A 27,581-nucleotide genomic window follows, 5' to 3' on the forward strand; every position below is an offset into this window, starting at 1 on the left:
CCAAGGATGGTGACTCAGCTACTTCCCTGGACAGCCTGTTTCAATGCTTGACAACACTTTCTGAGGAGAAAGTTTTCCTAATATCCAGTCTAAACCTCCCCTGGCACAGCTTGAGGCCATTTCCTCTTGTCCTATTGCTTGTTTCTTGGGAGGAGAAACAGACCCCCACTTGACTACAACCTCCTTTCAGGAAGTTTTATAGAGAGATGAGGTCTCCCCTGAGCCTCCAGGCTAAACAACCCCAGCTCCTTCAGCCACTCCTCATAGGACTTGTGCTTCAGACCCTTCACCAGCTTTCTTTCTCTTTCCTGAACACTCTCCAGCACCACAATGTCCTGCTTCTCTTGAGGGGTCCAAAACTGACAGTATTCATGTCACAGATGCAGCCTCACCAGCGCCCAGTACAGAGGGACAATCACTGACCTGGTCCTGCTGGCCACACTATGGCTGATACAGGCCAGGATGCCATTGGCCTTCTTGGCCACCAGGACATGCTGCTGGATCATGTTCAGCCACTGTCAATCAGCATCCACAGGTGTCCATTTCCACTGGGCAGCTTTCCAGCCACCCTTCCAGTATTTTCCTGGCAGCCCATGTTGTGCCTCAAAGGAGGTTGTTGGTTTATTAATCCCTGTCATGGTTTGAGATCCCCAAAATTCTAATTCCCTAGTCTAAACCCCCTCCCCCATCTCAACCTAGTATAAGATGTGTTTTTTCCAGACAAAACACGAGACTCAGAATGGGGGAAAGGGAATATATTACAATGACTGTACAAATAAATATTATAATACATTATACACACGATCACAACTATCTCCACCATGACATAAGTATTTACAATGGATCAGATCTCTTCCCCCCTCCAAATAAAAGTCCAGGAGGGAAGAAGGACAGATCCCTTCTAGTCTCTACTCTGAGCAGCAGTATCTTCTAAGGCAGCAGTCATCTGTCTTCTTCACATGCAGCAGCTGATAGCTGGATTATTGTAGCTGGATTTCTTTTCAATACACACAAGGGGATCTCCAAGCCCCTTGGCCCGTCGTCTCCAAACGAGGGTCTTTCAAGACACAAGGAGGTTTCCTTTCTCTCCTCTTGGCTCTCCTTCGACTCCAAGCAAAGGTCTCACCTGTGGACTGCCAGCAGGGACTAAACTCGCTTCACCACAGGCATATCACAAAGTGCAGGGGCATCTTTGTGAAAGTCCCTTCCTCAGGGGGGTTCACCCCTGAGTCAGAACATCTTGGGCAGCATTCAGTTGAAAGCCTTTGCCTCAAGAGTTCTACCAGAGCTCCTGTGCTCAGTCTCAGGCTGCCACCTTGGCAGCAGTGGTGAGGGTGGGGGGAAGGCCAAGGTCACCCCCCTCTGCATTTCCTCTCCATCCCAGTCCAGTTTCCCAGGACGCTCTGAGCTTCTCAGCTCCTCTCTGCAGTGCATGGTGCACTTCACCCCTCCCTTCTAGGATGTGAGGGGTCTCCAAGGAGTGTGGGGGGTCTGGTTCAGTTCTTACCCCCAAAACTGTCTCTCTGCTTCTCTCTCTCTCTCGCTCTCTCTCTCTCTCTCTCTATCTATCTCTATCTCTCCTTGCAGGAGTTCTTTCTCTGGTGCTGCATGCCTTTGTTGCTGCTTGGTCTTATCTCTCCTGGCTCTCTGCCTCCTTCTCCAGCCAGTGTTGCTTCTGCCGCCGCTGCTGCTGCTGCTCACAGTGAAGAAACATCTCACAGCTACAGACACATAGTCCAGTTTAACACTGTTCCAAGTCTCTGTAGCCCCCAACTGGGGCTGAGGGGGGGGCAGAGGCCCCAAGGGGCTCCGAGCCCCTTTCTCGTGGTGTCAGAACATGGCTACCACTTCTACAACCAAACTACAACTAACCTTCTCTTCCGTTTGCTTGTGGTATGTTTACATTTCGCAGGAGCGCAGATTGGACAGAACTTCAAAACTTCCAGGGGTCACCACCCCCTGGGGTTTTACCATTTTCTTAGCTTCAGGGGGGAAAACCTGGTTCAAACCACTACAATCCCATAGGCTGTGCTTTCTGTGCTGCTTTGCTTGAATCTTACAGTTAATAGGGAGTTAATTTTTCTTCCCTTTGCTTGCTTGATAATCCTGTAAAACAAGTTCCAGTACATCCACAACCGATTTTCCCAAATGGTGGTACACTTACTACTATGCAGCGTTTGATACATACTACTTGGGTATAGTCAGGCATACCCTTCCTCGCCTGGTAAACATTTCAAAACAGGCAGTTACTTCCAAAGATTAATTGCTTCTGACCTGAAGTAATTGGCTGCCAATCAACTGATTAATTAATCACAACATCATTCATGCTTTGTCCCAGCCCCCAATACAATGGGCTGTTTTGTGCTACAGGGGCAGCAGTTGTGACTTTTTCCTTCCATGTCTTGAGATAGAAGATCAAGGTGGGTGGGGTTGGTAAAGTGGATAAAGCACATGGATGATGGGTAGAGTTGGTCACAATTTATGGAGTATCAGGGGTCTGAGAGCATAGCATTGAAGCCCACAGTGAAGAGAAGGGAAAAAGTAGATGGAGGTCAGAGAACAGGTTGAAAAAGTTGGAGATGTATTGTAAAGTAGGTAGAGGACAGGGATTTGAAGGTCTTGGTTGTCCTCTGTTCCATTGTGACACTTTATTAGAGCTTGAATCTGCTGCTGTTGGAACTGCTGTGTAAATACCACACAGGAATTTGGGTACTTGATAGTGTTCCTGTGCAAAGAGGAAGGTTTTTGTGTAGATAGGTATGACATAAGGAATAAAACCCCCTGAATATTAATTACTCATAGTTTCGATAGATTATTATGTAATTCAGAAGCTGTTCAAAGTTGCCTTAATTTTTGTAAACCTTGATGTTTATAGGGCAAGAAGAAACAGAAGGCAGTTTTTAAAATGTTGACTGTAATCTTAGTAGAGATCTTTCACTTACCTTTATACTCATGGAAACCTAACTCACTAGGAAGCTACAGAATATTTTAGCTCATCTTCAAGTGTAGAACCTTTTATCTTCCTAATGCCTTGATTATGCTGTCAGTTGTAATCAAATGATAATTTCTTCAGTTATTTTTTAACCTGGCAGATATTGCTAGAATGAAATTATGGGTTTTTTAAATCTATATTCTAAACTGTAAAAGTCTAATTTTTTGGTTTTATGTAATTATAGGCTGTTCTCTGTTCACTAGAAGTGTTATTGGCCAGGAGGTGAATTGCAGTAGCCTTACTTATTGTTGCTCAGTTTTCTTCAATTTTTGAACAGTTGCTATTCTGTCCTTATCTCTTTCAAGTCACCTGAGCCAAGATCGTATGCTCTCCATCCCACATGAATACACAGCAAGGCATTTATACCCATCTGTGATCTTATTTGTAGTGCTGTAGCTGTGCAGAGTACTGCTGGATGCCTCTGAGCCAATGAGTTGGAATGCAAATCCAGTGTTGTGATCAAGGTCATCCAAGGTTATGATTAAGACAAGGCTTTAATTTGTAGCGATCAAATATCATTATCAGCTTCTAGCTCCCAGTGTAAAGTTCACAATTGTAGTAAATGTGTTTATTTCATTGGGCTGTTTGGTTCAAAAAATCAGTGACTAAATGAACATTGTAATAGCTGGAATACTGTTACCAGTGTTGTCTCAGGTTAGAATAAAATCCTGACAGCTGAAGCTGGAACTGATCTGTTAGTGCCTAGAGACTTTTCTACCTGGCCAGCAACGGGGATTACAGGGTACTTCTTCCACTGTCACTAGTGCAGAGCCTGGAGAACAATAAACTTGCTGAAAGCTTGCATTGGGTGCATTATTTTTTCTCTCTGACCTATTAAAGAAGTAAAGAAAAAATTTAAACCTAGCCTACCATTAAGAATGAATACCAGCCTCAACTGTTTAGGGTATTATAACTAGTTGGATGAAGAAGAAGTAAAACCCTGCATAAATACTTCCTACTACATTATGATGTTTGTTTGGCTCTTGTTTTTTCCAGGTACAGTTTCAGTTGTCTACCTAATTTTACTGGTTACAGTAAAGGCTGCTCATCTGGGAATACACTTAGAATTCCACTGGTTTACAGAGAATGAATTTTTTGTACCAGGTAAGAAAGTTAAAATGCAGTAATTAAGCATATATATTCCTCATTCACCTTTTAACACCTCTGTGGCATAAATAAATTGAGGAAATGCTGTCTGATGTTGCATGTAGAGGAAGGATGCCTTGCAACAAATCCCTTTCCCAAGTGATATTCCTTAACTAAGAGACAGTATCAACAGTAGAGAAGAGGAGTGCCTGTCAAAGGAATCTCCAGCATTTATCATGTGACAGGGAGCTTGCCATAGTCCTGTTTCACCTATATTATTCTATGTTCTTGCACCAATTTCAGATCATACCTGTTTCAGTAGCAATTAAAAATGACAAACTGTAGATAGACTGGCTGAAAAAGGTGCTTTAAGTTCCTCACACACTGTCTTACTTAAATGAAATAGCTCATTCACTGAAATTTGCAAGTACAGTTTTCTTGTACTTCCCAATCTATCTCAAGTTTTAGGCCATAGTCTTAGTCTTGTCTTTCAAACACCCATTAGCTCTCCAGTATGTTTTTCTGCAGTGTTGTTTGTCGGCTGTTTGATCTTTCCAAGTTACCATTCAAAATTACTTTCTGAGATGTCACAGTCACAAAGAAGTGGCATTTGGTATTGCATGAACAGATAATCTAAAAAGATTAGTTTCTTGTTTAAAGAGGCCTGAAATAAGAGGTCTGGGGTTATGTCTTAGTTGGCTTTTCCCCATGCCTTAGCAGGCAAAAACTGTATGATCAGTTAGCTCCAGGGAGCTGTGTCCTGGACTGTTGAATACTATCACTCCTTCTGTCCTTAGAAACAAGAGTATTTTGTCCTGCTTTAGAAGTTACTTATTTACTTAAGAGGAGATATACATCTTCTTAGGGTTTCTTTTGTTGGTTTGCACATTTTTAGTTTCACAGTCACAGTAAACATTGTACTAAGACTTAGACATGGGTTGCAAACTATTGCTAGGTCCTATAAGGTAGACTTGGAGAAAGTAAGGATAACTTTAAAACATTCAGATGGGTTTTTAGTTACTGTAACAAGATAGAAATCAAAAAAAGAAACATTCGAGTTGTTCCTGATTTCTAATGGAGTCTGTTCTAGTTGGTGGAATTATAGTAACACAACGTGGAAACGAGTAACAAGTCAGTGAGTAAAATACAGATAGTTGAGTAAAGTTAAAAGTGATATGAAATTCAACTGATTTAAGTGTTTGCAGATCACAGTTGCAATGTTCTTGCACCTGCTTATTCTTTGTCTTCCCCTACCACTCTGTTTGGGTTGATTCAGCTCTCTAGTTAAACTGAAATTGACTGGCACAAAAAGAAGTAGAATAAGCAACTAGTGTATTCCATGTATGCTTGGTAAAAGAGAACTGCTTAAAAAAATTAGTATTCCACTTCTCCACCCCCAGCCCTTAGTTGTCATCAAATCTGTTTGTTCATTTTTCTGTGACTGTTGAAGGTCATTCCTTCTTCATCTCAGCCAGGAATTCAGAACTCTATTCAACACCTGAATGCCAAAAAACAAGTGAAAGGCTATGTAAAACAGTTTCTTTAGCTTGGTCGCATCACCAGGGGAAAAAAATTATTGTCCTTTCTGTCTGAGTCTTCAAAGCTAGGCAGCTTTTGTGAGTATGACTGTGTACAAGAACGAAACAGGTGGTTTGAGGATGAACTGGATTATCTCCATAATTACTTGAGAATCCTCTTGTCTACTACAGCATAAGTACAAACTTAAAGATAGATGTACATAGTTTGGAAACAGTGCTATTTATGCTATCTTCCTCCCATCACTGCATTTATTTTTAACAAGATGCTTTTGTCTCCAGTGTAAAAATTTGATTTTCAAAGCACTGCATGATTAGCACCTGGTTAATGACTTGATTTTTTTTGTATGGCATTATTCTTAGTGCTGTCGGTAAGTAGAAATGATATTTGATCATGTGTTGCACAGTAGATAGACTGCAATGTTTAGTCTTGCTCCACTGTGAGCATGGAATCATGGTTTTAACCTGAACTGCCCCAGTAGACAGTCTTCAAATGCTCACATGGCCTTATATCTATGGACTCTTCCTGAGAGTGCAGGAGAAAATATGCCCAGACTGTGGTTCACTTGCAAAGCCACATAAACCAGAAACCAGTCTAAGAAAGAAATCAGGTTTTAAGCCTCTTGAAGTTCATATCCAAGATCTATTAAGCAGTACTAGTGTAAAATGAGTTACAGCATGACACACGTGCCGCAGGTCTACTGAGAAGTACAGCACCCAGTAGTTTGACTATTTTGGCAATGTGTCTAGTACTGCCAGGAGATAAACAAAGCATATAGCTAATGCATACAAATCCAGATACTACTGATAGGTGTACTGATGGGGAAATGCGGTACTGAAAGAGCTTCTGAATCTGTCAGTTTGCTTTTTATTATTGAGATTAAAGTAGTGGATGGAAAACAACCCAAAAAGTCACTTGCAATTAGTTCTATCAGTAGCGTGTCATGCTAGTTGGGTAGTGAAGATACAGTGACTCCAGCCCTAGGGAAAGCATATTCTTTCAGCTTGGATGAGCCCTCCATTAGTTGCCTGGGGTGTGTTTGCTTCATAGCACTTTACAGAAATCTCGTTTAAATATGTTTGCATGGAGCTCTCTGTGGTTTGATCTGTAAGGGTGTGCAAACCTCTGGTAAGTGTTCTCCTATATTGCTGGATACTTTCAAGAAGCTGAGCTATCTCAGGGATCTCTAACTGCTGTTAATACTCTGAAGAGCGTATATATTCTTATGTAATACCAACTGATGTGTTTCAATGATGTTACGCATTGGTGAAGTCCTAGACCATTTGCAGCACTTCCAGAATCACCATCTTGTGAACATGATCCTTTGAGTATTAAAAGAAACAAAGCAAAGCTATTCCCACGGACAAAAAAATTTTTTTGTAATATATGCTGTGAAGCATGGTAAGATAAGAAGTTTCTCTGCCTTTCTTTATGCCCTGGTTTATAAGCAGAACCTCTTAAACATCTACAGATATAATTTTTCCTCTGATAGCATAAGTGACTTCTTAACAACTAAAGACACAGGACAAGTGATTCCTTACCCCTGTCTCCCTGTTCAGGAACCAATAGGTACACAGAGTCCCTACACTCAATTCCAGCCTTAAAAATCCTTTCCAGTTAAACTGTTGAGAAGCAGAAAAGCTTGTATGTGTAAATCCTAGATTAACCTAATAATCATTGATGGTTGGTGTCTATTGGAAAAGCCTTGCTGAAGAGTGTGTTATATAGGAATCACTGTCTTCGTGCATTTTGTACTTCCTGATTAAATATTTGCATTGGCTATAGTCCAAGATAAGATGGAGTGTCCCATTTCAAAGTGGAGGTTCATGTTTCTACCAGTGTGCTCCACAGCAGTGTATGTCCTCTGCATTTTGGTATTGTTTGTTTCAAAGAAGTAACTTATTATCACTTTTTTTCCCCTCTTTTAGAGTTTAGAATTCTGTTCCCTCAGCTCACAGGGGTTCTAACACTTGCCTTCTTCATCCACAATTGTGTCATCACACTTCTTCAGAATAACAGGAATCAAGAAAACAATGTAAGTAATTTCACAAGACTGTGCTGATTTGTATCTAGATTTCCAGGCAACAGTAATTTTTTTCCTATCTGACTCTCTGGAAATCAATCCAGGGACTGTAGTAGCTTCAGAAAATGTAGCTCGTTGTGATTTGATCAGAAAAAGGTTATACATTCTTTTCTTGGCTACCAGGGAATAACAGATGCATTACAAATTTATTCAAATGAAGTCCTTGAGGAACATCCCAAACTTACTTGTGGTTAAGCTTGTATTAAATGGCCAAATTGCACACAAGAGGCAGAAGATTTGACAATGTTGAAAGACTCAAGAAAAACTGACCAATTGAAGAATGAAAAATGCTGGAGAGTATTGGGCACAGGACTGATTTTAGCAGAATCCTAAACAATAGTTTTAGGGTCTAGATAGTAGCTTTTCTTAGAGTTGCTTCAGTAGTTTTGTGTCTTAATCCAAGTCAAAGTCCGCAGAGAAACTCAACACAATTTAGGAAATTGTCAAAGTTGAAGCCTGGTTTGGGAACCTCTGTCATATGTAGTCTTTGGACTGGACCTTTTCCCTTGATAAGGTTATGCAATGTTCATCCAGCACATCCAGCTGAAACTGTGATCTTTCTTATTATCTTCCCACTATAAAATACAAAATAGAGTAAACATGATATGCAGTTAGAGTCTGAGAGTACACTTTTACTGTAACTGTTTTGATTATTTAATTTCTTCCTCCCTACTTTACAGGGTTCTTGTCCAGCTTCATTAAAATCTTAGCTGTAAAAGTAGCTACAATAATGTACAAAGAATTTAAAATAATAGCTGGTACAAAGTCATAGAATCCCAGAATGCTTTAGGTTGGAAGGGACCTCTGGATGTCACACTACTCAAGCAGGGCTACTGGGAGCCAGTCGCCTACACAACACATCAGATAAAATATATCTGGTTTGATTAGTTAAAGGTGAAATGCAGATTTTGTGCCAATGCACTGAGATGACCTTTTGCTTTAGTAATCTGTGTAGTCACTTTTTTGTACTTGTGAACTAAGACCAGCTTGCAAATTACCATTTCTGTGAAAGAGTCCTGAATTCTCCTCCAGGAAAGCTGCTTGAGGTTTATGGACTTCTCTGAAAGTAGTTTAACAACTAAAGAGGGAGTTAGTGGAGCTCTGGAGAAAGAAAGCTTAAGTAAGCTCTTTCTGAATTTCCTGAAGAAAATCTTTTGATGTGAGAAAGGGCAAGATTTTCTTTAGCTGTGGCTTTCAAATTCTAAAGGCTTGATTTCCAACAATCAGCTCTGTATGCAGAGGAGGCCTAATGCCCTCGTTGCCCTCTTTAGGATTTTCCTGTGGATTTTTCCCCTCTATTTACATTAGAGCAAGCAATCAGCTGCAAAGAGCAGCACCTGGAGTCTTCTTCTGCTTGCTTTTTCTGTGTTAAGGAGGAAGAAACTGCTGCCTTCCTGCATTTGAATCAGGTTTTCCAATGCCCTCCCTGGAGCTTAAATTGAATTTCCAAGTCATGGATCCCAAGCCCTTGACGATATTCTTGCATTCCAGAAGAAAGTTCAAATTACACGGAAAGGACACCTTGAAGTATGGCAACAAGGGTTTTTAATGGGAAATCAAAGTTCTCGTAAGAGTTTTATTTGGCTGGAGATTTCTTTCCCTGTTTGTGGGTATACAGGAGCCTTTCACCTAGGTCTCAGAAGTGCTTTGCAAATGTTAATGAAGCATCTATGCTCTTGAAGAGCTGTTTTGTGATTATGTCACTAAGCTGCTGGATTAAGTAGGATATTTACATATGTATAGGACTCTCAGCCTCTGTCATAAGTCAGGGGGTTTTTTTCTATCTATTTATGACACCAAACTGCTTTATTCTGTTGGTATCTCATGGGGAGATACCGATATAACTCCGTGAATAAAAACTCTACTGTTTTATGGATTGACCTGTTAACATGTCATTTTCTTCAGAGTTCTGTGAAAAGGCACAGAACTTGGCAAGCTAGAAAAACACCATTTTAGTTTTGAAGAGAACTTACTGAAACTAGTGGTCATAGAACAGCTCTCTGGGGAGGTGGAAAAAAGTAAGAGAAACAATAACATTCCTTTTATGGAGTTAGAAATTCAAAACAATAGCTGCTTCCATTCTGGTCACAGGCATGTATCACAGCCCAAAGCTAAAATGCTCATGGAGGAGGATTCCTCTGGCTGCTATTCTGGTGCAGTGGTGTGGGTGTGAGAAGAGCAGTGCGTTGGAGTAAGCCAAGTGTCAGCAGGACATCCTGGAGAAGCCCTGTGAGCAGGTTTCTTAGTCTGCAGTTTCCAGCTGGGCTTCTCGTTCGCATCTCCTCCTGCTACCTCCATGTATTTATCAGTGTAAGTGTTTGTACAGTGCTCAGTCAACTGATTTGAAAACTGATTGCATAGAAATCTAACCCAGCCACAGAAAGGGGTTTAGTTGGGGGTTTTGTTTGTTGAGTTTTCTTCTGATTCACGTCTGGGATCTGTTTCTCTTGAGCAACGGTACAGATGCTGCACAAGCCCAGAGCATGATCTACAGGCATGAACATGCTAGTGCTGTCTCCTAACAGTTGTTTGTGAATATAGCTGGGAGAAAGACTGGGAACCAGGAGATGTTTTTTGTCCAGATAGTAACTGCAGAAGGCGTGGAGCTGTAAATGGTTGTTATTTTCTGTATCAAAACACTGTTTATTGCTTGTAAACAGAGTGAGCTTCCATTTATGGCGATCTATCATTGATTTTTCTTTCCGGTCAAAACTATGCACAGCATTATCTGTCCTGATGAAGTACTTTTTTGTCACCCATTTAAATGTTGTCACTTGCCCCTGATGCTTGAACAGGCAAAGTCTGTTTTTATGATATGGATCAAAGTCCTGTTGTGATATTACAGAAACAGCGTCTCTCTTGAGAAATGACCAGTCTGAAATGGGATGATCAAAAGGTAATTCGAATGTGGTAATAATTACTAAGCACTGATACAGGCTTCTTCATCCAAGAAGCAACTCCCCAAACTAGCTTTCACTAGGTACTGAGCAAACTCTTTTCTCTGTGGGATACAACGGGCAAAACAAGGCCTGGAAGTTGCCTTGCAGCATCACAGAGGAAATACCTGTAGAGCCACAGAGCCTTCACTGGGCTGTGTCCAATCCTGTACCACAGGCCTGGCCATCACCTGTGGGTGTTGGGGGGATACAATGGTTTGTACTTTCAGAGTTTGTTTATTTTCAGCTCCACCTGATTTATCAGGCTCATGCTTTTTTTAGGAGGTTGATTTCTTCCTTTGTTCTATTGCTGCTGCCAGCCTTGGTCACCCGGTTTTCAGTTCTTCCAGTGGCACTTTTTTTTGCTCTGTGCATTTGACCACAAAAGCTCCTGGTCGGCAGTAACTGCAGCTAATATATGTTCTCCAAGTTCCACCCCAAAATCTGCCTGTTACTTCAGGTGCACTTGATAAGGGCTTGACAGTTGTCAGGCTGTGATCCTTATGGACTCTGTCCTGCATTACCTTTGGTATTTCCCTTCCGATCTCATTCCTCCAATACTTTCTTCTTCCAACCATTGTTTTTTTCTACATTTGATTCTTAAATTCTGGCTGTGAGGATTGCAGTATTCTCATGCCTGGGCAGCTTTCACCACAGTGATGTCCATTCTGAACATAAATGGCTCAAGTATCGAATTTTAAATAGAAAAATGCAATTAATGCTCTCACTTAAAATCAATCCTTTTATCTCTCCCTATGTGTCCTTTGGTTTTATCTAGAATTGTGCTGTCTCAACTTTATTGTCAAGGTCATTAGGGAGTGAACCCAGGTCTCTTGAGGAGTAATGAACATTAATCAAAAGATGTTCCTGTTATATACACAAACACACATTCTTGTATAAAGATAACTATCTCATATACAGAAGATATGTTTGCAAGGGAACCGATGAATGTTTGAGAAAAAATAAGTTCAGGTTTTTGAGTTGTCTATATTTCTTTTTTTTGTAGCTTATGAAAACCAAAATCTGGGTACTCTTTGTGTTTATATTTGTGTCTATTGTGTTACATGCTATTAAAAATACATTATCAAAATTATCTCAGCACTTAGTTTCAGTACAGATTAAAGCATACACCCTTAAGAACTCTAAAAACATGAACTGGTTAGTATAATTGGAGGTAATAATGCACCAGCTATCTACTTTTATTTATGTGAAAGCTAAAGAAAGCATTAAGAATTTTATTTTGGATTTCTTGCCCTTACAACTGCATGTACTTGTCACAGCAAAAATAGTTGTACAGTTGGTTCTAGAACTTATATGTAGGCACAGTACAAATAAAAACTGAGTTACTATGCCGTTTTTATGCATGAGGAATACATCTAGAATACCAAATTTAAAGCTGGTTTTGGCAGATGATTTGCATTAAGGTGGTTTTGGCAGATGATTTGCATTAAGGTCTTGAGTGCATTTTGAACAATTGTCCAAGTCCTGTCTTCAAGAAATGAGAGTCCATATCTTTCTGCAAAACCATGATTAGTCTCTGACGTGTGCAGTTAATGGAAGCTGCTGATAAATAACTGTAAGAAATCTGGATGCTCAGATTTAGTATTTATAAAATCAGTTTTTAGAGTGGGCACAGGTGCTTTTGAAGATGCAGTTGTTGTATAAAAACCTGTACAGCTTCTCACGTCACTGAGGAGAAATTCTACAAATAATTTAAAGAAAATGTTATTGCTCAGCTTCTGATGGGAGTTGATAGTCCTTACTCAGTGACCAGTATGAGGAGAGTGAATACCAGGGAAGCATCTTCTGTATTCATTTAACTGGTCGGCAGGAGAAAGAGGTTGCAGCTGGAAACGTGGTACAGCTGCTGGGGGCTTGAAGGCTACCCCAGGGCACACATTCATAGCCCGTTGATGCCTTTTTCCCATGTGCTTTTAAAAGGCAAATAATATTTTCATCGGGCAACAATCTTCTACCACAAAAGCACTGGCAAAATGAGCAGGAAAGTCCAGTTCCCTCACTAAAACTGGCTTCTATCTGAACTTTTCTTAAGATTTGTAATCTAGCATTTTATACTTTGCTCAGGAACTGCCTTGGCTTTGGAAGAACCCAGAGCAGTATAAAATATGCTTCTTTAGTCAACAAGGTAGTGTGAAGAAGCACCAAGAGAAACATTTCCATGCACAGATGTGAGCAAACTTTGCTCATGCTCAGTGAGCTGACTGGATTATCATAATTATCATCCTAGGCTGGAAACAGTATAATCCTAATAATTTGGTCCTGTGCCTAGCTAGCAAGACTTGCTTCTCTGTCTTAGGAAAATAGGGTCACATGTTGAAACATTACTAGTAATCCTTTCAGAAGCTGATTATTAGCAGCAGCTGAACAAATGCTTTGCTGTAAGGTGATGAGTGTTTTGTAATAAAACATAAGCCTATACAGAATATAGTTAGTTAATAACTAGAAACAAATGGTCTTCGTAATTTCCAGGAGCAGGAATTCATGTAGAAGAGTAACCCACCAAGTACATTGCTGTGAGGTCACTCTGATGTATATGTGGATTCTGAAGTTTTGTGAAGTACTTGAGTAGCTTTGCTGCTAATTTTTTAGTTCTTTTTGTGTGGTTGAAAATATTTGTGTATATTAGGTATTTTATAAATACAGCCAAAATTTTCAGAACTGTACATTGAAGTTTAGGTTTAAATCTATGCTTAAGTATATGTAATATATTTAAATATGGATATATGACCCTAGTTTCAGCACTGACTCCTGAAAACTTTTGATTATAATTTAGTGCATTTCCCTGGAACATTTAAAGCTGTTTAGTAATAAAGTATAGGTAGGTAGGATATAGGATAGGTAATTTTAAATGGAAATGTCATTATAAAATACAATACTAAAGGTAAAGGACATGTATATGACTACCTATATATATACATATATACATATATATGACATATATGTGACTACCTATACTGTTCTTTTTTATTTGTGTTCTGTTTGTATTTTTTTATGTAATGGTGTACTAGCTATGTCTTCCATTTTTATGCCATTCATTCAGAAGCCAGATGTATTAGTTTCTGATTTGGAGACAGTATACCATCCTCTTAGGTTCCAAAGCACCTTCTTAAAAAATGTCCCTTACGTTATATCAGCAGTTGGGGAGCTGATGCCTTTGATTGCAAGATGTTATTTGTGATAAGAAATGTGATTTATGGCATTGCTGGGCTTTCTGTCTTATACAAGTGTTTCTGTGTCCCAGGGCTCTTAGCAGGAATAGGTGAATGTAAGAAAGTAGAGGGCATTTCTTGTTTGTTTTAATAACTAGCGTATGTTTGTGCATCCAGAAATAACATGCTACATTTTTTGGCATATCTCTTTCATGGTACCTCTTCTGTATTTTAAGAGATAAATAATACTTGTTGAGCTTCACTTGGGGGTATCTCCTTGCAGCTTTCTGATCTGAGTGGGACCAGATCTGAAGTCCCCATTCAAGCAGTAGAAAGTAAAAATGTTTAAGTAATAGTAATAAATATAAAAAAGTAATATATATAAAAGTAACAGTAATAAAGGCAATAGACATAGTCTCATGAAGTTTTTATTTCTTATGGTTTTGTGTGTCAGTGCTTGCCAAAAGAAAATCTTGTTTTTCCTCAGGTGAGAGATCTCTCTATTGCATACTTCCTGGTGGGACTAACATATCTGTATGTTGGAGTGATTATTTTTGCATCCTTTCCTTCTCCACCGTTATCCAAAGAATGTATTGAACAGGTGAGATATTTTACTACTGTATCTATTTCACAGAATTACAGAATGGGTCAGGTTGGAAAGGACCACAGTGGGTCATCTGGTCCCACCTCCCTGCTTAAACAGGGTTATCCTGAAGCACATGGGACAGGATTGCATCCAGATGGTTCCTGAATATCTCCAGTGAGGGAGACTCCACAAGCTCTCTGGGCAACCTGTTGCAGTGTGCGGTTACCTGCACAGCAAAGAAATCCTTCCTCATGTTCAAATGGAACTTCCTGTGCATCAGTTTCTTCCCATTGCCTCTTGTCCTATTGCTTGGCACCACTGGGAAGAGCCTGGTTCCATCCTCTTGACACCCTCCGTTCAAATACATATATATATATAAAGTCCAATGAGAATAGGCCCAACTCTCCCTCAGCCTTTTCTCATAAGAGGAGCTCCAGTCCCTTTATCATCTTCATTGCCCTCCACAGGACCTGCTCCAGGAGCTCCATATCTCTCTTGTACTGAGGAGCCCAGAAATGGGCAAAGCACTCCAGATATGGCTTCACTGGGGCTGAGTAGAGGGGAAGGATCAGCTCCCTTGACCTGCTGGCAATGCTCTTCCTAATGCACTCCAGAATACCGTGTTTGTCCTTAACTTTTTAATAAATATATAATAAGAAAGAACAGCTACTGCTTCTTGCTTCATGACCTAACCCTGGCACACACATCTGCCCTCGACTGTGGTCAGGTGGCTAACACCTCGTGGGCACTACCACAAGCAGATGAGTAATGCTTGTGTTATCTCATTTATATTTGTGTATGGTTGCCAATATTTCTGAAAAAACAAACATTTTATAAATACTCTGTGAAAGTGATGAAGAAAGGACCAAAATGAAAAAGTGAACAGTTGAGACTTTAATTTTTTTTAGCTTCATTAATCCTGAAAAGTTTATGTTTAGTTGTGTGTGCAGTGACCAATCCCACTCACTGGGACTCTGGAAGAAATAAAATGTGAATGCAAGCTTGAGTAGGTTTAGAATCTAATACTATGGTGAGCCTTGCCATCAGAGTTCTTCAGATAACAGCACCACATGAAACACCCTATGAAGGCTATTAAATTCTTATCTGCTTATAGGCAAGCCTGATTTCCACATCTTAAATTGATTCAGAGAGAGAAGTTACCAGTTGGAGATCCATTTTATGCCAAGTGTTCCATGTCTCTCGCATAATATCTAGCAATAAGTCAAAGGCTTCCTCTGCCTGTAGATCAGTTAGAACTGGTACCACTGTTAAACCATGACATGATTTTTTGAACCATCTGAACTAGCTTCACAGAATGAAGTTCACCATTAGACGACAAATTATTTTCTTCCCATTTATTTTCTGTAGTTTATGAAGCCATTTGTGTATTTCTATGATACTTAAGTCTTATAATACTTTTTCTGCTGTTCCTGCTTGTAGTATATGATCCCTTCCTCATTTGTATGTGGTGCAGTTTTGCTTATTAAATAACTGTTTTTAATAACTATGTATGATACGACAAGTAATAGGAGCATATGAATCTATCTGCCTGAAAGGTCAGCTGGCCCTTCCACAGCCTGGATTATTTGAGGATGTTCAGAAGATTAGAAAGTAATTCCTTATGTAATACTAATATTAACACTGACACCAGCATAGTAATATTTAAAAATCCGTTGATATTTGGTGGCAAACCACTCATAAAAGAGGGAGAAGGTATTTCATGTTATGGAGTTCATTTAGCAATTGTAGTAGCTTGGATTTTATCCCATTCTGTCTGACATGTAGGTATTAAAATAAGCAGGTACATGCAATCAAGCCACCATTAATGAGTGTAACACTATTTATATGTCCAGAATTTTCTAGATAACTTTCCCAGTGATGACATCATGTCATTTGTTGCAAGAATATTCCTGCTGTTCCAGATGATGACTGTATACCCACTGTTGGGCTATCTGGCACGAGTTCAGCTGTTAAGACAGTTTTTTGGAAATGCTTACCCGAGGTAAGAATTCTGTTCCTTGACAAGAGCTTTGCACACTTTGCTTAACTGACTTTCTGTTGTCAGAAATTTGGCTAGGCTTTTGGAGAATTCTGTTGTACATTAGATAAATTTCATAACCTAGTTTCACACTGTTTGTAGAGTCAGGGTGAATAGGCATGCAAAATAAACGTGCCTGCAAACTCGTACAGCTTGGCAAAGCGGAGTAGGGGATGTTCTTTTGGTTTAGCTCTTCACTTTGCCAATAAACAGAGGAATTTTGTCAACACAGTCCTTTTGTGTTATGCATTTATATGGCAAAACAGAAATTGTGCAGGAAAAAAAATTGGTTAGTCCAGAAGCATTTAATCTAGTAGTCTTTAAGCTGTGAAGGACATACACTCCGGATATTAACCTTTCAGCATGGCATCTGTGTTTTGATTGTGCATGATTAGTAATCATCCATCTGTTTTTAAACAGAGCTAATAGCTAAGAGAGTTGTTAGTTGTGCTATCTGGGCTGCTGCTATGCTTATAAAAATAGCTTTTTACATGCTAATTTCAGAGGTGAGCCACACCCCTGCATTTGTACGGTCTCTGAACTCCAGGGAAGAGCTGATCCAGGTTCCAATTTTAGTTTGTTTTTTAAATAAAGCCTGGGACATTTATATTTGGAGTATTGTCTGAATTTGTCACAGCTGAGAAGTTGGCATTTATCTCCAAGTTTCTTATTTTATGTTGTGAATTACTGTTGATGGGGGAAAGAAAAAAAAGGGTTCTCAGGAAGGAATGTGTATTTCCTCTGTGGCATCAGCAGTAGCATACAAGTCTGCAAAGATGTTGTTCCAAGTTTCACGTTTCTTCTGAGTCCTAAAATAGGTATCAGAAGTTCTAGAAATTGAATGCCTAAAATTAGGCAGTGAAATAAGTGCCTGCTTTTTTGATGCTAAATTGTATGCAGTTCAATGTTGAGGAGATTTTTAGGAACTACTACAAGTTACTGTTGGAAACAAGGCCATTTATTTAAGTGCTAAACATGGATTTCACAACCACTGAGAAATAGTCATGTCCTTTATATTATGTGCATGTGCCTCTTCCTATCTCCTCCCTCCAGTTACTCCCTGACCAGAATTGTTTTCATTTCCCTCATACCTTCTTCTAGAACCTACAGCTTCATTCCTGTCTCTTCTCAGGTTAATTCCAGCTTGCTTTTTTAAGCCTTCATGGTATGATGAATGTGGTGATACAAATACTTCCTTGGTTCTTGTCTCCAGGATATCTTGTGGGTAGCTTCACTCATTTTTTAATTTAATTTTTTTTTTAAAGACTCCTTTTAGGGAGGCATTTAGAGCTTCTGAGAAGTCAAAAGTAGTTTCTAGGAAGCCACATAAATTGCTCTGACCTATAGTGATAAGGTAGCATATTCTGGCTGGCTGCGTCTCCCTCTCTAGTATTCCAGGTGTCTTAAATATAGCACAAAAATCACTCAAATAACCTTCAGGCTCTGGCTTCTGTGCATTTACAACAGCCAAGGTCAGCCCTGGTTTTTTTCTATGCAATGAGGGCTGGTAGCAAACACAGGACATGTCCTGTTTGCTGGTAGCAAGCACAGGACATAGGAGGATAGTAAAGGTTAAGTACCTGGTTGTGAAATATGTCTTCATGACTGGTTCTCAGTCATAAGCTGATGAAGGTCCTTTAGTGGCACTGTATCTTTATCACCTCTCTAGGAAAAACTTCAGTATTTTTGTTTTTTCCCAGAGCTGCTTCTGTGGGGAAACATTTTGCAAATACAAAGATATAGCTTTTAGTGACATAAACTGATGTCTTACTGGGTAACCTGTTGATCCACTCTGAAGAACCTACCTGGAAATATTAAGTTCCATGGCTTTTGTGTAGGAAAATGAGCACTCTACTAGTAGTTTGATAAACTTGTCTTCTTTTGTTGAAATCCTCAGTAATTGAGGCTAACAGCTCTTGGGCAGTAAGAAGACTAACCGTGAGACTCGTGCTGTAGCTCTTAGGTGGAAGAGAATATTCTGGGTCATGTGTCTAAAGATGATTTTGGTGTTAGTAGTGAACTAAAAGGATGAAGCAAGAGGAAAAGAGCTGAGGCTCTTTTAAAGCCTCCTTTAACCCTGTGATTCAATGTGCTAAATCACATGTCTTTCCATAGGTGCATCTTTCCTATGTTGTTTTCTTTACAACTGAAATAAGGTTATAAATTTACCTTCTGGCTGTAATTGTCCAAACAACAACAAAATCTTCACAAAAACACCTCCTGCTTTTGGTCCATTTGTTCCAAGTCTCCATTATAAATTTTCCTATCTTCATTTTTAAGCTGTGAGTTGCTCCACATGGAGGCTCACTGATTTTAAAAGTCAGGCTTCTTCATATCAGCAGTTTTTTGCAGATGTGGATACCTGCTGCTATGGATGGAGTTAACAGATAGCCATGAAGGTATTAGCAGGAGTACTTGGAAGGCTGGAGGGATGCATTTTAAAGCTCATAGCTTTATCACACACAGGTTTACAGGGCTGCCAGATAGTTTTTATGTCCTAGTAGTGATTGTATTGGTCAGATCCATTTAATTCTTTGGGTTTTACTCCTTTTTCTTTAATATTTTCTGACACTGGTTATAATGAAGCACCAAGATATTAGTTTCTGTCTTTCAGTTCATAGTCTTGATAATTGGTATAACCCAGGGCAAATTCTACCAAATCCTGGTTCATAACCTGTTCTTTGCTGATAGGCCATGGATTACAGCTGAATTATAATGAGAAACTATTTACTCATCTTCGGAGGAGCTTTTATGGTCTGAAGACTGATTTGCATCTCTTCTGTCCCATGATTTTTAGATACTTTATAGTCCTATACTGTGTATATCTATAGTGTATCCTACTAACCCATAGTCTTGAGTGATGAAGCAACTCACACTCTTGAAACGTAAAAGCTTAAGCAGGCAATAAATAACTTTTTCTTCTCACAAGTTTCACATCAAGCATCAGCTGAACAATGGGAACTTGCTTGTCTGAAGCATAAGGGAAATGAGTATCCTGTGTCTTCCAGCAGTCAGGAATACAGCGAAAGTGCACCAATTCTATGAAGGAGGATTCTCTTGCCCTTATGTATTAATATCAGTCACCTGTGTCTCTACCTATCTTGAAAGCAAGTACATGTGTAGACATGCTGCACACAGTAGTCTTCAGGCAGGCACCATCACATATAATCATAGAGTGATTTGGATTGGAAGGGACCTTAAAGATCATCTCATTCCAATCCTTCTGCCATGGGCAGAGACACTTTTCACTAGACCAGGTTGCTCAGAGCCCTGTCCAGCTTGGCCTTGAACAGTTCCAGAGATGGAACATCCACAAATTCTCTGGGCAACCTCTTCTCACCACGCTCACAGTAAAGAGTTTCTTTGTATGTTTAGCCTAAATTTCTCATCTTTCAGTTTGAACCCATTACTTCTTGTCCTATCACTATAGTTCCTGAAGAAAAGCCCCTCTCTGGCTTCCTCTTCAGATACTAGAAGGTTGCTATGAGGTCCCCCACGCAACCTTCTCCAGGCTGAACAGGCCCAACTTTCTCAGCCTGTCTTCGTAGAGGAGTTGCTCCAGTCCTCTTATCAACTTTGTGGCCCTCCTCTGGACTTGCTCCAGCAGTTAGGTCTCTTTCTTATGTTGTGGCCACTAGAACTGTATGCAGCACTCCAGGTGGGGTCTCACAAGAGTAGAGCAGAGGGATAGAATCACCTCCCTCAACCTGCTGGCCACACTGCTTTTGATGCAGCCCAGGATTTCTGGGCTGTGAGCACACATTGCCAGCTCATGTTGAGTTTTACATCAACCGTCATCCCCAAGTCCTTCTCCACAGGGCTGCTCTCAATCACTTCTCCACCCAATCTGTAGGTGTGCCTGGGATTACCCTGACCCAAGTGTAGGACCTTGCACTTTGCTTTGTAGAACTTGGTCCAACATGTCAAGGTCCTTCTGGATGGCATCCCTTCCCTCCAGCTTGTTTACTGCCCCACACAGCTTGGTGCTGAGGGTGCACTTGATGCCACTGAGCCTTCAGCCTTTCTTTGCTTACTACGAAAGATTTAAAACCAAGAGAAGACATTCTAATTCCTTCTTTCATTTTGCAAAATATGTGCTAGTATACAGATTACAACATAGTGATGTACTGGGACAAAACCCAAGGAACTTTTCATTCTCTCTACTCTCCCTAGTGGTGAAAAGGAAGGCCAAAATATTGTGTATTTGGAAATTACTTTCTTTTCTAAAGTGAGATATGTTTGTAATGGCATCATTTAACAGCTGACTTAGAGCCAGAGGCATGTACTTTATCTGCTATTTCTTGCGTGACTCTGGATCTTCTTATATGTACAGAAAGCCAATTTTTTTTATTATTGTTTCTGGCTCTTGGCTACACTGATACTTGTGACAGAGATTCCCTTGATTAATTATATGCTGTATATAAAATGCTTTTTACAGCCATCTGATAACTTCTTGAAACTTTTTATCATCTTTCCTGTCCTGAGAGGTTAAATAAGCTGATGGACAAAAATCACTTTGCTTTTTCTAATGATTGTCCTCCCTTTACTCCATGGTAGCCCAGCAGACCTACCAGTTCTCCCACAGATATATGTCTTCTGATGCAATGAAATACATTTCTGCTGTTTGCATGTATGATTGCTTATCTGCTCTTCACCTGGCTGCTGTTTTGCTTCTTGGCGGTGGTGATTCATAGTCTTCTGATCAATGTCACTTGAGTGAGATTTCCATGAAGAAAATGCATTTTTAGATACAGTAACCTTTCAAAATTCTTACTTTAATGACCCTGATTAGCTTTTTCCTGGCTTTCCAGTTTCCCTTGTTGAATCTGTTCACCTTGTGACTCCACACTGAGTCCAGCACTTCTGCTAATTTCCTTGCATCTGACCTGAGGAGATTTAAAATCAGTTTCTTTCTTTAAATTTCCCCTGCACTATGGTTTGGTTTCACCATTTTCATGATTCTTACTTTGAGGATGCCAGAATTACTTAGATATTTATGGTCACTGCTGTTCAGTGACTTAAGTGTAGCTGCCGGTTCCACAGGAGACAACTTGATGGAGCAAATCCTCTAATGATCTTCAGGCACTGTTGTTTCTCTGCTCTGTCAATCTGAAATGTTAACCTTGCAATGTGGAAAAAAAGGAAAGATTTAGGAGAAAGCTTGAATTTTTTTAAATCTTTTTTTTTCCTCCATTTTGCTATCATTTTTTTGGGATTGCAGGATTTTTACAGGTGAGCAGTGATTCCCTTTATAATAAGGAGCTAGAGCCTTCCTCTGTCGGACCCAGAATATTGAGACTGAGGACAGAATATGAAAAACTTGCGATGGGTGTGCCTCCTGTGTGAATTAACAGCCTCCTTCAGACAACCCATCCTGTGCCTCAGAGCAGCAGCCCCAACCAGGCTGCCCAGGTGGACAGTCCAGCCCTGGAATGGGATGCCCAACCCTGCAGCCATGGACCATGAGGAAGAAAGTTACACTGCTTAGAAAACAGTTGTATGGTAGCAGGGTAGTAGATAAAAATGGGCCAAATCTGTTGTGATCTCTAACATCATCTAAATACTTTTCTTCTTACTGTTAGAATAAGCAGAGGTGGTATGGCGATGCCCCTCAAAAATGCTGTTTTTCTGACATCATTTTGCAATGTGTGGCGACCATTAGTTGTACTGTGACCCAGTGTCAGGCTAAACCTGAGCAATTTAGAACTTGTTAAAATGTCACGGGCTATGAGAAATGTTTATCCTGTCTGGAATACACCTATGTGAAACTTTATAGTCTTATGAAAAGTACTATATCAAATAATACAGCTACTAGTAGCCCTAGATATCAGATTTTACTTTATTCAGAAGGATAGAGCTTTTTTCTAAATGGTATTGTCTTTCTCTCCATAAGAATGAGGCTTTTTCCTGTCCTGGAGGTGAGATGAGCTATGAATATCTGCCTAGGTAAAAGAAAGAGTTTGCAGGTTAAATACCTGTTGTCCAATAATATGGTTACAGCTCAGGCTGTTTCAAAGGGTAGAATATGGATTAAGGATGTTCTGGGAAAAAATTGCATTGTAGTCTTTCACATTGAAACACCAAGATTTAAAGCCTTTTCAGACCTTCTGCTTTGGTATTGTTCTAGAGGATCCTGCTTAATTGTGACAATTAAAACGGGAAAGCAGTACTCCACAAGAGTTGCTTTGGAGGCTCGGACATCTTGGGACCCTTGTTTTCAATAGAGCCAAAACACACTGTCCCCTTGCAACCCAATAATTTTTTCCCAGAACAAGAAATTGAAAAATGTTTCATTTCAGACCAAACATACACACACACCCCCTTTGCTTTTGAGGTTATAAGAATCTGGAATTAATTTTTTTAGAAGCAACAGCTTCAAACAACAAAATCATGTCTTGTGTTTTAAAGCATGCCAGAATGAAATACTTTGGAATTTTTTCAGGTTTTCTGCTAAAATACTCTAAACTGACACAAATTTGCAAAACATTTTTGAATTACTAAGACTACACTCTTTTTAGTCCCTCTTGCTAAAAAAATAATCGCAGTAAAAATGGAATGGAAGAAGTGCTGTCATTTTCTGTGTTCATAAACTTTTGGCTTCAATTTGTGCTATTTGACAGTAAGATTTGCAAGCTACCGTACGTGTGAAGAGAGAGGAAGTAGTTTTTAATGGCAGAGACCTTTTTGTGAACAGTTTAGTTAATTGGCTTTCCTTAGTAATATTAGAGAAGCTGTACACATTTGGTCCTTCTGTCCCTAATAAGTCTGATTCTTGGGATTTTATTTTTTATTTGTAGGGTTTTACCAAGTTTATATCCAATTACATTTTTGTTAAACTTTCATCTGCTGTATTCCCACCGCAGTCTTGAGTTCTCCTCAAGGTACACCTCTTGTACCACTGTTAAAAAATTAAAGGTATTATTTCTGTCTTTTTGAAATCAGTTTTTAAGAGTGAAGTTTAGTCTATAGCTTAAACTATTCCTTTGTGGTTTAATTACCTTCATTCCTCTAAACTTTAATGAGACTATTCTGTGTCTCTAAACTTTCTTCCTAACTTGGAAACTGGCAGGCAGCCTTTCAGCCATGGAAGTTGTCACTTTTAAATAGTTAGTGACATCCTCCATAATAAACATACTTTCTACAGTGAAGAAAAAAATAGGCCTGGTGTCGTGGTTTGAGACCCCCAAAAATCCAATTCCTGAGTTCAAGCCCCCCTCCCACAACTCACCCCAGTGTGAGAGGGGTTTTCCAGACAAAACGTAAGACTCAATATGGGGGGAAGGGAATTATATTACATCATCATGGCCAGTCTTCGTGAATGAAGATTTGGGAAAGGTCATTACCCTTCGAGCCTGCGCAGTGGATTTTTTAGGTGAGACACAGTGTGCAGAACTGAGCCCACCCTTTAATCCTGAGGTTCATCTACTGGGGCCGAGCGAGCTTGGACAGTGGCAGCGAGGTCCTCAGGACGTAGGTTTGTTTAGAGTGACCTTCTCTTAGATGGATGGCCTTACAGGGCTGACGAGCTCCATCTGCCCGGAGGAGTTCCCTGACTATAATACATTATATACACAATCTTAACTATCTCCTATGATAAAGCAATATTTACAATTGGATCAAGTCTCTTCCCCCTCCAATAAAAGTCCAGAAGGGGGGAAGGAAAAGATCCTTTCCACTCTCAGGGCAGCAGTGTTTCTCTTCTTCCGTGCAACAGCTGTAGCTGGATTGTTGTAGCTGGATCTCTTCCCATTACACACAAGGGGGTCTCCTTTCACCCCTCTCGGCCCTTTGACTCCAAGCGAAAGTTTCTCTCTCTCATGGACTGCGAATTAGCCAGGACAAAGGTTCGCTTCACCACGTCATATCACCAAGCACAGGGGTCTTCGTGACGGTCCCTTTCCTCAGGGGGTTTACCCCTAAGTCAGAACGTCTGGGGCACCTTTCCGTTGAAAGCCTTTGCCTCAACCGTTCTATCAGAGCTCCTGTGCTCTGCCTCAAGCTGCCAGCTTGGCAGCAGCAGCGGGGGCGGGCAGGCCACTTACCCCGCATTCCTTCTGGCCATCCTGGTCCTGCTTCAGGACGTCTCTGAGCTTCTTAGCTCATCTCTCTCACTGCTGCATGCTGCATTTTAGGACTTCCATCCAGTAGGAGTCCACCCCCTCCACTTAGGAGGGGTCTCAAAAGGGTTTTGGAGGGTCTGGTTCAGTTCTTACCCCAAAACTCTGTCTGGAGAGCTTAGTTCTCTCTCTCTCTCTCTCTCTCTCTCTCTCTCTCTCTGCTCTCTCTCTCTCTCTCTCTTGCTCTCTCTCTCTCTCTCTCTCTCTCTCTCTCTCTCTCTCTCTCTCTCTCTCTCTCTCTCTCCATTAGAGATCTCTGTCTCTCTGTTTAGCTGCATGCTTGTTTCTGCTGTTTCTTCTTATCTCTTGGCTTTCTACCACAGTCTCCGTTCACTGCTCCTTTGCTGCCACTTTTCAGTATGTCCTGTTGCTGCCCACAGTGGAGAAACTCCTCCAGCTCTCAGCTACAGAACTCAGCCCAGTTTAACACTGTTCCAAGTTCTTGTAGCCCCCCAGCCGGGGCTGGGGGGCCTAGCCCCCAATGGGGCTCCTGCCCCTTCTCCTCATGGCTTCAGAACATGGCCACCTCTCCTCCAACCACAACATCACCCTTCTTTTCCGGTTTGGTGTCATATGTTTTGATTTTGCAGGAGCGCTGATTGGGTCTGCACCAAGAGAGACACCGCCCCCTTGGGGTTACCATTTTTAACTCCAGGGGGAAAAAACACCTTTTATTTTTTCCCCACCACACCTGGCTTACAGATTTTGTATTTTAGGAAATCATATCCTCCAGAAGAATAAACAAAACCTGTAACTGTATGTATGTTTCCTCCGTGTGAATTCTTTTTTCCTTTCATAGAAACAGCTGTGTGACCAAAATACCACAGGTTTTAATTATATTTCCTCATCTTACCTTATGTTAAAATATGCCAACATTTCATGTTCTCAAAAGTGATACTCTCCTGAGTCTCAGCTCTGTGCATAACTACACTGAATTTGTCTGATGCATTAAAAGCTGCTTTGCAGAACAGAAAATCTCCATTTTTTCATTCTTAACATGAAAGGAAAGCAGCAGGAAAATTATTTTTAAAAACAAATGCAACAAAAAATTCCAGCATAAATAGGACACAGGCTATATACTAAATGGCATCCATCATTCTCCTTAAAGGTTTGTCCTCTATCAAAATGCAGTAGAGTGTTTTAAGGTGTTATTTCCCTGCTAGTAGTCTATGTAATGTTTTGCACTCTATGCGTCTTCTCCTTTCTTCTGGTTTCCATTAGTCCACTTTAAGTAATTCTGATTATTCTCTGAACAAGGTAATGCTTTCTTGTGGGAATTAAGTTATATGGTATTGTTTCTTGGGTATTTGAATATCCATCTGAAATACTTGAGTGCTGAATACCATGTATGGCTTTTTTTAGAAGAATTGCCAAATTATGCATTCTTAGTCCTTAAGAATATTTTGAATCAAAACAGTAGGTATTTAAAAATTGGCACTCTGAATATTCAGTAGATGATATGTTTGCTGTGAAATTAATTAGATTTAATAGGGTGAGTCATGCAAATGGAAACACCATCCATGTACCACTTCAATGTTAGTGAAAATGAAGTATAATTGGTGGTATTTGGTAAGAAATACAGCATAGATTTTAACATTCTTTCTTCACTTTCCTGAAGCCTTTTCCATGTGCTCGCCCTGAACCTTGCAATTGTAGGAGCTGGAGTAGCAATGGCAAGATTTTATCCAAATATAGGAGGTATCATAAGGTGAGTGTTGCTTGCAGGGAGCTTCCCTGTGGCATTGCTACATGTTTTCCTCTTGATGTTGAAAAGGAACAGTAATAATTGAATCTTCATATTTCGTGAGTTTTACACCTTCTTAAGTTATAAATAATGACTTCTGTAAACAATTAGCTCTTTTAGAGTTCTGACAAGCAGCTATCTGTAATTGTGCCTCTGTATCTGAGGTAGTTGGGATGATTCTCCAATTTTATTGAAGCTCTATCTGAGGACTTTATAACTATACACATAAAAGAACATGATGTTAGTAGAAAAGTTGGTTGGTTATTGTGTTTCTTCTCTCAAGTTTTTGTTTTGTGTTAAGACCATTTGAAGCTGGTTTGAAAGTCCACAATAAAAATTCCAAGAAAGTGAGTAACTTTAAAGGGAAAAGTGACATAAAAGTTGTGTTTCTAAATGATATCTTAAATTTACTATGTTGATGAACACCTAGGATTTCTATGATTGGGAAATATTAGCGGAAATAATCTTAAAAAGTTTTTTTTTCTACATTTGACATCACTGTATTTATAAGCATCATCATTCATTCTTGGTTTGCATCTTTCCTGCAGCAACCAGGAGAGGGAGGTGTTTAAAAATATAGAAATCTGCAATTATAAAACCAGAATGACAGGCTTGGGTCTGACCAGAGTAGCAAAATAACTTACTTTTACTCAGTGGCTGATCTTTATGGGTTTTTCCCATTTCCTTTTTTTCTTCTATCTCTCTTTTTAGTGAAAATTTTTGTATTCCAGTAGTGAAGATGGTCTAGTTAATCATCATCATATAAGCTCAGAATAATAGAATGGACCTTAAGGTTGGAAGGGATCTAAAAGATCGTCTAGTTGGAACCCCCCTGCCATGGGCAGGAACACATACCACTAGACCAGGTTGCTCAAAGCCCCATCCAACCTGGCCCTGAACACTTCCAGGGATAGGGAGTCTAGGACCTCTCTGGGCAACCTGTTCCAGTGCCTCACCATCCTCACAGTAAAGAATTTCTTCCTAATATCTAAATACAAATAAATGTCATGCAATATGTTTCTCTGTTTGCAAACTGATCCTGACCTATGCTATTGTGTCCATATCCCATATCGTGCATAGTAACCAGACATGTTGAACTGTGAATTTCCAGCAGATATAAATTGTCTATATACAGTCTAACTTGGGGATTTGCTGGTTTTGTGTTTCAGATTACCAAAACTGTATTATGATGTTACTCTGTATTATGATGTTTCCTCTGTCTAAAAGGAATGTTCAAATATTTGAAACAAAATACATTGTTAGTTAATAATGCACACTTGGCTGCAGGTGAAA

General features: G+C 39.9%; 1 protein-coding gene across 6 annotated transcripts in view; it reads left to right on the top strand.

Moving 5' to 3' along the window:
- The window catches only part of SLC38A9 (solute carrier family 38 member 9), a 52,124-nt gene that overhangs the window by 22,195 nt on the left and 2,348 nt on the right, over nt 1-27,581 (top strand). For all 6 annotated transcript variants that reach the window (XM_029961560.1, XM_018077309.2, XM_008932087.3 and 3 more), the window contains 5 exons: nt 3,989-4,096; nt 7,543-7,649; nt 14,291-14,404; nt 16,243-16,391; nt 26,163-26,252. In XM_029961560.1, the coding sequence (XP_029817420.1) occupies nt 3,989-4,096; nt 7,543-7,649; nt 14,291-14,404; nt 16,243-16,391; nt 26,163-26,252 (568 nt within the window). The remainder of the gene's footprint in view (nt 1-3,988; nt 4,097-7,542; nt 7,650-14,290; nt 14,405-16,242; nt 16,392-26,162; nt 26,253-27,581) is intronic.

This window comes from Manacus vitellinus, unplaced genomic scaffold, assembly GCF_001715985.3.
Source record: "Manacus vitellinus isolate BGI_N305 unplaced genomic scaffold, ASM171598v3 scaffold_36_pilon, whole genome shotgun sequence".
NCBI lineage: Eukaryota > Metazoa > Chordata > Aves > Passeriformes > Pipridae > Manacus > Manacus vitellinus.